General features: G+C 46.7%; 1 protein-coding gene across 3 annotated transcripts in view; it reads right to left on the minus strand.

The window, feature by feature from the left end:
• The window catches only part of HBS1L (HBS1 like translational GTPase), a 146,486-nt gene that overhangs the window by 110,401 nt on the left and 23,915 nt on the right, over positions 1 to 12,170 (minus strand). For 2 of the 3 annotated variants that reach the window (XM_073575851.1, XM_073575852.1), the window contains exons 3-4: positions 8,919 to 9,050; positions 8,649 to 8,840 (exon numbers count right to left, since the gene is read on the minus strand). The exons of the other annotated variant lie outside the window; for it this stretch is intronic. In XM_073575851.1, the coding sequence (XP_073431952.1) occupies positions 8,649 to 8,840; positions 8,919 to 9,050 (324 nt within the window). The remainder of the gene's footprint in view (positions 1 to 8,648; positions 8,841 to 8,918; positions 9,051 to 12,170) is intronic. 3 annotated transcript variants of the gene reach the window in all.

Here is a 12,170-nt window from a genome sequence, read left to right on the forward strand (position 1 = left end):
AGAGCTTTCTGAGGGACTATCCGGATCTTGATGCACTGTTGCACAAGGTCCGCATAGAGTGCGCTCACTTGCGGCGTTCCAGCACGGCAAGATCGCGCCTCGCTGCTCTGCAGCGACGATTTGGCCTTCCGGAACATCGCATCATATGTGACCTAACCACCCGGTGGAATTCAACGTTACATATGTTGGAGCTGTTGTGTGAGCAGCAGGCAGCAGTCATGGAGTACCAGCTGCATCAGGCGCAAACAAGTCGCACTGTGCGCCGTTCACACTTCAGCACCATTGAGTGGGCCTCTATGAAGGACATCTGCCTCGTTTTGCGTGCATTCGATGAATCCACGCGGATGGCGAGTGCAGATGATGCACTAGTCAGCATGACTGTCCCCCTTATCTGCCTGCTTCAACAAACACTGCAAGCACTAAGGGATGAGGTTTCGGAAGAGGTGGAGGATGAGGAGTCCCAAATGCCATCTGCTTCTGGACAGTCTGCGCTATGTGTTTCCTCACAAAGGCCTAGGCAGGGGACACTTTGTGAGAAGGATGAGGAGGAGTCGATGGAGGAGGAAGACATCTCTCCAGAGGAGGGAGGTACACAAACCTCTACTCAGTATGTACAGCGAGGGTGGGGTGATGCAGAGCAGGCCGAGGTCACGCCTCAAACAGGGGACAGCGGTTCTTTGGCAGTTGGGAGTCTGCAGCAAATGGTTGATTTCATGCTGCAGTGCCTGAGAAACGACCGCCGCATCGCCCACATTCTCGTCTCGGCTGATTATTGGGTGTACACCCTCCTAGATCCTCGCTACCGGGACAGCGTACAAAGGCTCATACCAACGTTGAACCGGGAGCGTAAACTGCGGGAGTACGAAGAGTCACTGGTGCAGTCCATAATGTTTTCCATTCCACCCGACAGCATTGTTACTAGTGCTTTACAAAGCAGCTCTGTGCGTCGAGGCAGTGGAGGAAACTCTGCACAAAGAGGGAGCAGAGGCAGCGCCGCAGCACAAGGCAAGACCACTATGGCCCAAATGTGGCAAAGTTTTGTGTGTCCACCACAATTGTCTACACCATCAGCGACGCCTCGAGTCAGCAGGAGGCAACGCTTCCGTCAGATGGTGTCAGACTACATGTCTTGCCCTGTCACTGTACTCCCAGATGGCTCTTCCCCCTTCAAGTTTTGGGTCTCTAAGCTGGATACATGGCCAGAGCTTAGTCAGTATGCATTGGAGGTGCTGGCTTGCCCTGCTGCCAGTGTATTATCGGAACGCGTCTTTAGTGCCGCAGGTGGTGTACTAACAGACCGTCGCACGCGACTATCTTCCGATAATGTTGACCGGCTGACTTTTCTGAAAATGAACAAGGCCTGGATCTCCAAAGACTTTGCCATTCCTCTTACAGACTAAATTAGTGGTTGGCAACTGTATCCAGGTCTGCTGGTGTGTTCATTTTTCTACCACCTGAACTATAATCCCTGTGCTTCAACACAGCCAGTTGTCACTCAGATGTGTCGTCTGCACAGAGAAACACACTAGCTCCTGTGTTAGTGGGGTTCAGTAATGCCAGCTGATCCCCTGCTGTGTGGACGGCAAAGTCACCAGCTCCATCAACATTCAAACCACTACTGATGTTTAACCGTGCCCAACTTAGGTCTCTGGCTCCACTGTCTCTACTATTTCCCCTGGCCTCCAACCCCGCCATCTACATCTCTGAAGTGGCGTCAGCACAATCTACACTTGTTCCTGTGGCTCAGTCCCATCAGTTTATCCCCTGATGTGTGTCCGGCAAGGTCTCCTGCTCTGTCCACATTCCCATAACCAGTAGTGGGAATGAGGACAGAGCTGGCGAACTTGCCGGACAAACATCAGGGGATCAACTGACGGGACTGAGCACCAGTAACACAGGAACAAGTGTAGATTGTGCTGACGCCACTTCAGAGATGTAGCTGGCGGGGTTGGAGGCCAGGGTAAATAGTAGAGACAGTGGAGCCAGAGGCCTAAGTGGAGCATGGTTAGAATCAGTAGTAGTCAACAACCTCCATAAAAACCGCTGCCCATTGGCCTCTGCATGCGGCATGCGTAATCCTGGGCTCCAACAGCGTCAGTTGGTGTTCAGAAGTGACGTCTCCACAGAGCCAAACACATTCGTTCAAGTGTTAGTGGGGTTCAGCACTGCCAGCTGTTCTCCTGCTGTGGAGATGGCAAGTCTCCTGCTGCCTACACCTGCCAAAATCCAGTAGGCCCCAGCCTGCTCCACGTCTGATCCTGGGCTCCAACAGCGTCAGTTGGTGTTCAGAAGTGTCGTCTCCACAGAGCCAAACACATTCGTTCAAGTGTTAGTGGGGTTCAGCACTGCCAGCTGTTCCCCTGCTGTGGAGATGGCAAGTCTCCTGCTGCCTACACCTGTCAAAATCCAGTAGGCCCCAGCCTGCTCCTCGCCTGATCCTGGGTTCCAACAGCGTCAGTTGGTGTTCAGAAGTGTCGTCTCCACAGAGCCAAACACATTCGTTCAAGTGTCAGTGGGGTTCAGCAATGCCAGCTGTTCCCCTGCTGTGGAGATAGCAAGTCTCCTGCTGCCTACACCTGCCAAAATCCAGTAGGCCCCAGCCTGCTCCACGCCTGATCCTGGGCTCCAACGTCAGTTGGTGTTCAGAAGTGTCGTCTCCACAGAGCCAAACACATTCGTTCAAGTGTTAGTGGGGTTCAGCAATGCCAGCTGTTCCCCTGCTGTGGAGATGGCAAGTCTCCTGCTGCCTACACCTGCCAAAATCCAGTAGGCCCCAGCCTGCTCCACGCCTGATCCTGGGCTCCAACAGCATCAGTTGGTGTTCAGAAGTGTCGTCTCCACAGAGCCAAACACATTCGTTCAAGTGTTAGTGGGGTTCAGCACTGCCAGCTGTTCCCCTGCTGTGGAGATGGCAGTCTCTCCTGCTGTCTCCGCATTCCAAAGACAGTAGGCCTCTGCCTACACCCTCCTATTTCCTGGGCTTCAACACAGCCAGTTGTAGCTCGGAAGTGCCGTCCAAACGGAAAGAGACACTTGCTGCCGTGTCTCAGTGGGGTTCAGTAACGTCAGCTGTTCCCCTGCTGTGTGGATGGCAGTCTCTCCTGCTGTCTCCGCATTCCAAAGACAGTAGGCCTTTGCCTACACCCTCCTATTTCCTGGGCTTCAACACAGCCAGTTGTAGCTCGGAAGTGCCGTCCACACGGAAAGAGACACTTGCTCCCGTGTCTCAGTGGGGTTCAGTAACGTCAGCTGTTCCCCTGCTGTGTGGATGGCAGTCTCTCCTGCTGTCTCCGCATTCCAAAGACAGTAGGCCTCTGCCTACACCCTCCTATTTCCTGGGCTTCAACACAGCCAGTTGTAGCTCGGAAGTGCCGTCCACACGGAAAGAGACACTTGCTCCCGTGTCTCAGTGGGGTTCAGTAACGTCAGCTGTTCCCCTGCTGTGTGGATGGCAGTCTCTCCTGCTGTCTCCGCATTCCAAAGACAGTAGGCCTCTGCCTACACCCTCCTATTTCCTGGGCTTCAACACAGCCAGTTGTAGCTCGGAAGTGCCGTCCACACGGAAAGAGACACTTGCTCCCGTGTCTCAGTGGGGTTCAGTAACGTCAGCTGTTCCCCTGCTGTGTGGATGGCAGTCTCTCCTGCTGTCTCCGCATTCCAAAGACAGTAGGCCTCTGCCTACACCCTCCTATTTCCTGGGCTTCAACACAGCCAGTTGTAGCTCGGAAGTGCCGTCCACACGGAAAGAGACACTTGCTCCCGTGTCTCAGTGGGGTTCAGTAACGTCAGCTGTTCCCCTGCTGTGTGGATGGCAGTCTCTCCCGCTGTCTCCGCATTCCAAAGACAGTAGGCCTCTGCCTACACCCTCCTATTTCCTGGGCTTCAACACAGCCAGTTGTAGCTCGGAAGTGCCGTCCACACGGAAAGAGACACTTGCTCCCGTGTCTCAGTGGGGTTCAGTAACGTCAGCTGTTCCCCTGCTGTGTGGATGGCAGTCTCTCCTGCTGTCTCCGCATTCCAAAGACAGTAGGCCTCTGCCTACACCCTCCTATTTCCTGGGCTTCAACACAGCCAGTTGTAGCTCGGAAGTGCCGTCCACACGGAAAGAGACACTTACTCCCGTGTCTCAGTGGGGTTCTGTAACGCTAGCTGATCCCCTGCTGTGTGGATGGCAAAGTCTCCTGCTGCCTACACAGTCCTACTACTACTGATTTTTAACCGTGCTCCAATTAGGCCTGTGGCTCCACTGTCTCTCGTATTTCCCCTGTCCTCCAACCCTGCCAGTTACAGCTCTGAAGTGGCGTCTGCACAATCCACACTTGTTCCTGTGTTACAGGTGTTCAGTCCCGTCAGTTAATCCCCTGATGTGTGTCCGGCAATGTCGCCTGCTCTGTCCACATTCCCATGGGAATGTGGACAGAGCAGGCGACATTGCCGGACACACATCAGGGGATTAACTGACGGGACTGAACACCTGTAACACAGGAACAAGTGTGGATTGTGCAGACGCCACTTCGGAGCTGTAACTGGCGGGGTTGGAGGACAGGGGAAATACGAAAATCAGTGAAGCCACAGGCCTAAGTGGAGCTTGGTTAAAATTAGTAGAAGTCTACAACCGATCTTAAAATGTCTTCAATGCAGCCTCAGCCTGCTCCGTACTTGTCCCTGGGCTTCAACACAGCCAGTTGTTGCTCGGAAGTGCCGTCTTCACAGAGTAAAACACTAGCTCCTGTGTTTGTGGGGTTCAGTAACGTCAGCTGTTCCCCTGCTGTTTTGATGGCAATCTGTCCTGCTGCCTCCCAATTGACAGCACATCAGGCCTCAGCCTGCTAAGTGCTTGTCCCTGGGCTCCAACATCGCCAGTTGCTGCTCATAACTGACTTTGGCACGGGTACTCCCTCCTGCCCAGCTTGGTTCCAGCCCTGCCTGCTGTTTCCGGGAAGTGTCAATGTCAGTTTGCCACCCCAAGTTGCCATGTCGTGTTGCGGTTGGGTTAGCCGAGGCTAGGGTGCCAGCAGTTTAGGTGCTTCCTATGTGGACTGCGGGTTCTGGTAAGAAAGGCTTGTTCCGTAGTGCCAGTAGGACAAGCACCCCCTGTAGGACTGTGTGATTCGGTAACTGCGGCCAGCTTGCGGCATGCCAACTTTGCTTTTCAGGGGTAACTTCAGCTGCCCCTCCGGGTTCCAGCACCGTCAGCTGGTTCTCGGCAGAGCCTTTGGCCTAGGTGCCTCCATCTCGGTATCCGAGTTCCGGCAACGTCTGCTGGTCCTTGGTAGTGCTTTGTAGCACAGGTACCTCCTGCTTAGTAACCCGGTTCCAGCACCGTCAGCTGGTCCTCGGTAGTGCCATTGGCTCTTGTTCATGCTGCTGCCCCTCCGGGTGCCAGTACCGTCAGCTGGTTCAAGAGGACAAAGAACAGGAAGACAACCACCAAGATGCATAACAACAAGAGAGAAGACAAAGAAGCATAAAAAAACAAAGCAGAAGAACATTAAGCATAAGACTAATACTCTGAGCAAATGATATCTTATTTATAAGCAGAAGAAGACTAAGCAGTGTATGGGGGTGAGTCCGTTCCTCCTCGTGGTGTCCCTGGAAAAGGCCTGCTGCTGCAGGCCAAACTGAACGCGGACAAATCCTGTTGTAAATCTTTTGTGACAGGCAGAACGGAAGGTGTAAACTTCTAACTTTTCTAGATAACAACTACAGGAATGCCTGACACAAATAAGAATATGATGAAGAAGAATAGGAAGAAGATGAAGAAGTTGAATATGTAGAATAATAATTCTTGAATAAGAAGAATATGAAGAATGTAAGAAAAGGAAGAAGAAGAATGTAAAACAAGGAAGTAGAAGAATGTAAAAAAAGGAAGAAGAAGAAGAATGTAAAAAAAGGAAGAAGAAGAAGAATGTAAAAAAAGGAATAAGAAGAAGAATGTAAAAAAAGGAAGTAGAAGAATGTAAAAAAAAGGAATAAGAAGAAGAAGAAGAAGGTAAAAAAAGGAAGAAGAATAAGAAAGAAGAAGAAAGAAGAAAGAAGAAGAAGACATACATGTCTGGCAAAATATAAATGAGGCTAACAGTCAATATCTTTGTAACTCCTGACGTCTTTAAAAAAAAAGTTTAATTCCTGCTATTCCATTTGATTGGGCTAAACCTCTATGGCTTTAATGTCTCCTCCACCTCCCACAATACATTCTACATTATTCTTAGTTGTTTTTCTTCATGTAGAATTAACCTACAAGGAAAGAAAGGGTTTTTTTTTAATTCCGATATTTTGGCCCCATTGACTTGCATTGGTTCCCGGTATCGGAATCGGCGATACCGATACTTTTTTTTTTTTTTTAAGATCGGCCGATCCATTCCGATCCGATATTTTCAAGTATCGGCTGGTATCGCTCAACTCTAGTAGTAAATTTAGGTCAACGTGACTTGCATTTATTAATAACATTTCCAATACACAGAAAATTTGGAAAACTATGTTCCTTTCAACTTGTACTTTTTGAGCTTAGAAGACAGTCATACTAGACAGAATATGTAGTGAACATCATTGACCACGAGTCTACTTTATGTTGGCCTCACGTTAATAATCCTATCATTCCTATAGAATTTTAGTAGCCTGATAAGTTTAGGAGCAATTTTTTACATTTTCCAGGAAATTTTGCAAACCTATTCTTAGGGACCAATTCAGTTTTGAATTGGCTTTGAGGGGCTGACATATTGGGAACATCAAAAAATTACCCAATTTTATAATCTATACAGCTCTAAGTTTTCAAAACTAGGAAGTTGGTTAACCCTTTGGGTACTTCACAGGAATTAAACACTGTTTCTTTCCTTAAAGTGACTTAATGGGGTTGTCCATGACTTTTATATCCTTAGGATAAATTATCAATATCTTTGCAGTGCATAGTGATATACTGATTTGAATAGGGGGTAGATCTGCAGTACATGTCCATGGCCTGAAATCTGTTGACGGAGCAGCACTCCACCACTCAGAACATCGAGTGCCATGGGCACCGGGAACAGCTGATTGGTAAACGCGCCGGACATCACATCCCCGTTGATCAGATATTGATGAGAAATCCTAAGGATAGGCCGCCAATATAAAGGTCTGGGATAACACCTTTAAAAAAAAAGAAAACACTATTTAAATCCTGTGAAATACCAAAAAGGGTTAACACACTTTACGTTGCTCTCTATGATTTTATTTTATTATTTATTTATTTTTATTTTTTTTACAGCATTCTCTGCCAGGTATAAGTTATATGCTTTGTTCTGAAGTTTGATTCACTTCTGAAAATATTTTTTTTTTGTATTTTAGGCTAGTTTCACACTAGAGCTTTGAGGCGCAGCAGAAGCTCCGCCCCCTGCCGCGCCTTCTCCAGTCAGCTCCCCCTATGGGCACAAGATGCTGCATGCGACCTGCGTACCCTATCTTTAGCATTGGGTATGCAGGCCGTGCGCAGGTATGCTTTTGCCGGCGCATGCGTCTTTTTGACGGTGCGCCAACCTGCGCCAAATGCATCGTGTTGCATTTTGGTGCGGCCGGCGCACCGTCAAAAGGACGCATGCGCCGGCAGAAGCATACCTGCGCACGGCCTGCATACCCAATGCTAAAGATAGGGTACGCAGGTCGCATGCAGCGTCATGCACCCATAGGCACAGCTGACCGGAGGAGGCGCGGAAAGGGGCGGGGCTTCATGGCGAGCGTCCGCTGCACCTCAAAACGCTAGTGTGAAACTAGCCTTATTTTTTCTGCACAATAAATTAAATTAGAAAAATAAATCACTTTATAGCTCAGGTCGTTATAGAAACAGCAATATCTGGTAGGTATTTTTTTGTTTACACTGTCCATATTCATGAGCTCTGTATAACTACACCCCCACACTTATTGACAGTTTTTTGCCTATGCACAGTTTACATAGGAAGCTGTCCATCAGTGATGTGGCAAGGGTTATACAGAGCTCAGCATTCAGAGAACTGGTAGATAGAGATGAGCGAACTCTAAAATTCAGGGTTTGTACTGGATGTGCAGTGCTGAACTCCGAACATGAACTTCTCCTGGAAGTCCGTTTTACAGTTTGAAAGTTCAGGGAGAGGGAGGGAGAGAGATATTTTCCAGATAAAAAGTGCGAGTCCCCAATTATTTCAATGGGGTTCAGGTTGGTTCAAGTTCGGGTACAGTTCTGATACCCGAACCGAACTTCCACAGATCCGCTCATCCCTACTGATAGATCTGCAGCAAAAAAACAGGGATTTTATCAAAACTGCAGCAAGGAGTCCAGTAAGTGACACATTGCTGGAATCAGAGTCTCTGACCCTACATCATGCAGCTCTCAGACGGGGTAGCAAAAACAGTGACAGAGGTTTCCCTTTAAAAACAATCAAAAGTTGTATGCACAGTAAGACTACTACATGTCTGAAGCATAATAAACAAGGAAATATCCAGTGACACAAATAAATCCAAAATACACATCTAGAACAGCGCTACTAGAGTGTCAGCTGCTTCCAGTGAACAGGGTTTTTTTTTCTTTTTTAATTAAAGCTTCCACACTCCAAAGCCTGACAACTGACCTAGCACTACATAGTCAAAGTTGTGAAATTGTGAACTGTGTGAATATAAAAGAAGCAATTATAAAAGAAACATACCTTTTCCTGGTCTTTCAATAGAGGAGTCTTGGGTAACAGGCTTCTTGTTAGTGTTGCTATCTTGCTTGAAGACGAAATCCAGGGACTTTGCTACGTCAAAGCCACATTGCAATACTGCATCGGTCATCATTTGCTCCGACACAGATTCTCCTAGGACTTCTCTCATTTGATCCAGGCAGGAATATAAGCGAGCTGAAAAATAAATGAAATATGTTAAATGGGTCCCTAAGAGTGCAAACTGTGAGTATATGAGAAATGAGCCTCCGCTACCTTGATCTAAAGGACTCAGCGTCGAGCAGGAAGGTTTGGATTTATCATCTTCATATTGATCTTCCTCTTCTTCTTCCAAAGGCTCAGTGAAGCTAGAATGTCTGTCCCGCTTAGAATATATGAACTGAGCAGCTGCAAATAAGAACAGAGAAATCTAAACCAGAAATCTTATTCACAATGCATTGAATGGGAGCTAAATTTGCGACTGACTGAGCTAATGAGTGGTAACTAGCTCCCATACACTAAACACACAAACAGGGTTTCCTGCTCTTTCCTTTGGTAGCACATAGAAACAGCATGGAGGACATTGAGCTTTGTAGCTGTGAATCCAGCTCTGGGGGTGAAAAAGGACATGCTAGGGAATCTGCAGCACAGATCTATTTGTCTCTTTGCTGTTCATGCTTACTTTCTCTATAGACTCCAATATGCTGTGAAAGGTGACACCTCACTTTGCAGGCAATTCACCTTGCAAGATGAATTTGAGCAGTTTTTCAGAGTGAATGATGAGTTCAGGATGTATAGGGGAAGAAATGGCTTTTAAGTGGGGAAAAAAAAACGAATTAGACCTACCGGTAATGTTGTTTCCAGGAGTCCATCCTGGCAGCACCATGGAGGTTGTCCTTCCCTCCATATAGGGATAGGAAATGCACGAGAGGTTAAAAGTCCCCCCCCCCCCCCCGCCACCCACCTTCACCAGTGATTTTTCCCAAGTACAACACCTGGATGGGTGCAATTGTTATTTATTCAAATTTTGTACAAGATTAAACATCACAAATACAAAATTTAAGAGAAGGAATTACCAGTGCTGTCAAGATGGACACCTGGAAATAACATTACCGGTAGATCCAATTCCGGTTTTCCACGACATCCCACCTGACAGCACCATGGAGAATACCAAAGTACTTTAAGCGGTACTACTGCCTGCAGAACCTTACGGCCAAAGGCCATCTGATTTCCTGCCAAAGTATCCAGCTTATAATGTTTACAGAACGTATTTAAGCTAGACCAGGTAGCTGCACTACAAATTTGATCCACCAAGGCACCTGCCTTCTCTGCCCAAGAGGTTGCTACTGCTCTGGTGGAGTGGGCTTTCAAACCTACCGGGATGAGTAACCCCTGGGCCTCATATACTAGGGAGATGGCGGCTATTATCCATCTAGCTCAGGAAGATTTTGACGCTTTCTTTTCCTTATTTCTTCCCCTGTACTGGATATCTGAATGGACCTGGCCACTGATGGGGAGGCAATATTTGCTTTAATGATTGCCGCAGATGTTTCCCAAGCCCTTTAACCCCTTCACACCCGAGCCTGTTTTTGCCTTCGTGACCGGGCCAATTTTTTCAATTCTGACCAGTGTCACTTTATCAGGTCATAACTCTAGAACGCTTCAACGGATCCTACTGATTCTGACATTGTTTTCTCATGACATATTGTACTTCATGATGGTGGTAAAATTTCTTAGATATGAGCTGCGCTTATTTGTTAAAAAAATCAAAATTTGGCGAAAATTTAGAAAATTTTGCAATTTTCAAACTTTTAATTTTTATGCCCTTAAATCAGAGAGTGATATTGCACAAAATAGTTAATAAATAACATTTCCCACATGTCTACTTTACATCTGCACAATTTTGGAAACAAATTTTTTTTTTTAGGAAGTTATAAGGGTTAAAAGTTGACCAGCGATTTCTCATTTTTACAACAAAATTTGCAACACCATTTTTTTTTAGGGACCACCTCACATTTGAAGTGAGTTTGGGGGGTCAATATGACAGAAAATACCCAAAAGTGACACCATTCTAAAAACTGCACCTCTCAATGTACTCAAAACCACATTCAAGAAGTTTATTAACCCTTCAGGTGCTTCACATGAATGAATGGAATATGAAAGGAAAAAATAAACATTTAACTTTTTTTCACAAACATTTTACTTCAAAACCATTTTTTTTTATTCTCACAAGTGTAAAAAGAGAAAATGAACCACAAAATTTTTTGTGCAATTTCTCCTGAATACGCAGATACCCCGTATGTGGGGCTAAACCACTGTTTGAGCACACGGCAGAGCTCAGAACGGAAGGAGCGCCGTTTGACTTTTTCAATGCAGAATTGGCAGGAATTGAGATCGGATGCCATGTCGCATTTGGAGAGCCCCTGATGTACCTAAACAGTGGAAACCCCCCACAAGTGACCCCATTTTGGAAACTAGACCCCTTAAAGAACTTATCTAGATGTGTTGTGAATACTTTGAACCCCCAAGTGCTTCACAGAAGTTTATAACGTAGAGCCATGAAAATAAAAAATCATTTTTTTTTCCACAAAAAGACCTTTTAGCCCCCAATTTTTATTTTCACAAGGGTAACAGGAGAAATTGGACCCCAAAAGTTGTTGTCCAATTTGTCCTGAGTACGCTGATACCCCATATGTGGAAGAAAACTACTGTTTGGGCACACGGTGGTGCTCGGAAGGGAAGTAGTGACGTTCTGGAATGCAGACTTTGATGGAAAGGTCTGCGGGTGTCATGTGCGTTTGCAGAGCCCCTGATGTACCTAAACAGTGGAAATCCCCCACAAGTGACCCCATTTTGGAAACTAGACCCCCCAAGGAACTTATCTAGATGTGTGGTGAGCACTTTGAACCCCCAAGTGTTTCAGTAAAGTTTATAATGTAGAGGCGTGAAAATAAAAAAATCATTTTTTTTTCCACAAAAATGATCTTTTAGCCCCCAATTTTTATTTTCACAAGGGTAACAGGAGAAATTGGACCCTAAGAGTTGTTGTCCAATTTGTCCTGAGTACGCTGATGCCCCATATGTGGGAGAAAACTACTGTATGGGCACACGTCGGGGCTCGGAAGGGAAGTAGTGACGTTCTGAAATGCAGACTTTGATGGAATGTTCTGCGGGCAAAATAATGCATTTACAGAGCCCCTGATGTACAATACCTAAACAGTGGAAACCCCCAATTCTAATTCCAACCCTAACCCCAACACACCCCTAACCCTAATCTCAGCCCTAACCATAACCCTAACCACAAACCTAACACCAACACACCCATAACCTTAATCCCAGCCCTAGCCCTAACCCTAACCCGTGTACCTGCTTTTTTTTTTTTTCTTTACTTTTTTATTTTTGTGACAAGATCGCTGCGCTGCGATCTGACTCATAGTAACGCCACTTCTCCTCTGATCTCACACTGACAGATGATCAAAGGAGAAGCAGCGTTACTATGTGACAAGATCGCTGCCTGGCACACAGTAA

The sequence above is a fragment of the Dendrobates tinctorius genome, unplaced genomic scaffold (assembly GCF_039654945.1).
Source record: "Dendrobates tinctorius isolate UK_male_01 unplaced genomic scaffold, ASM3965494v1 ptg000046l, whole genome shotgun sequence".
NCBI lineage: Eukaryota > Metazoa > Chordata > Amphibia > Anura > Dendrobatidae > Dendrobates > Dendrobates tinctorius.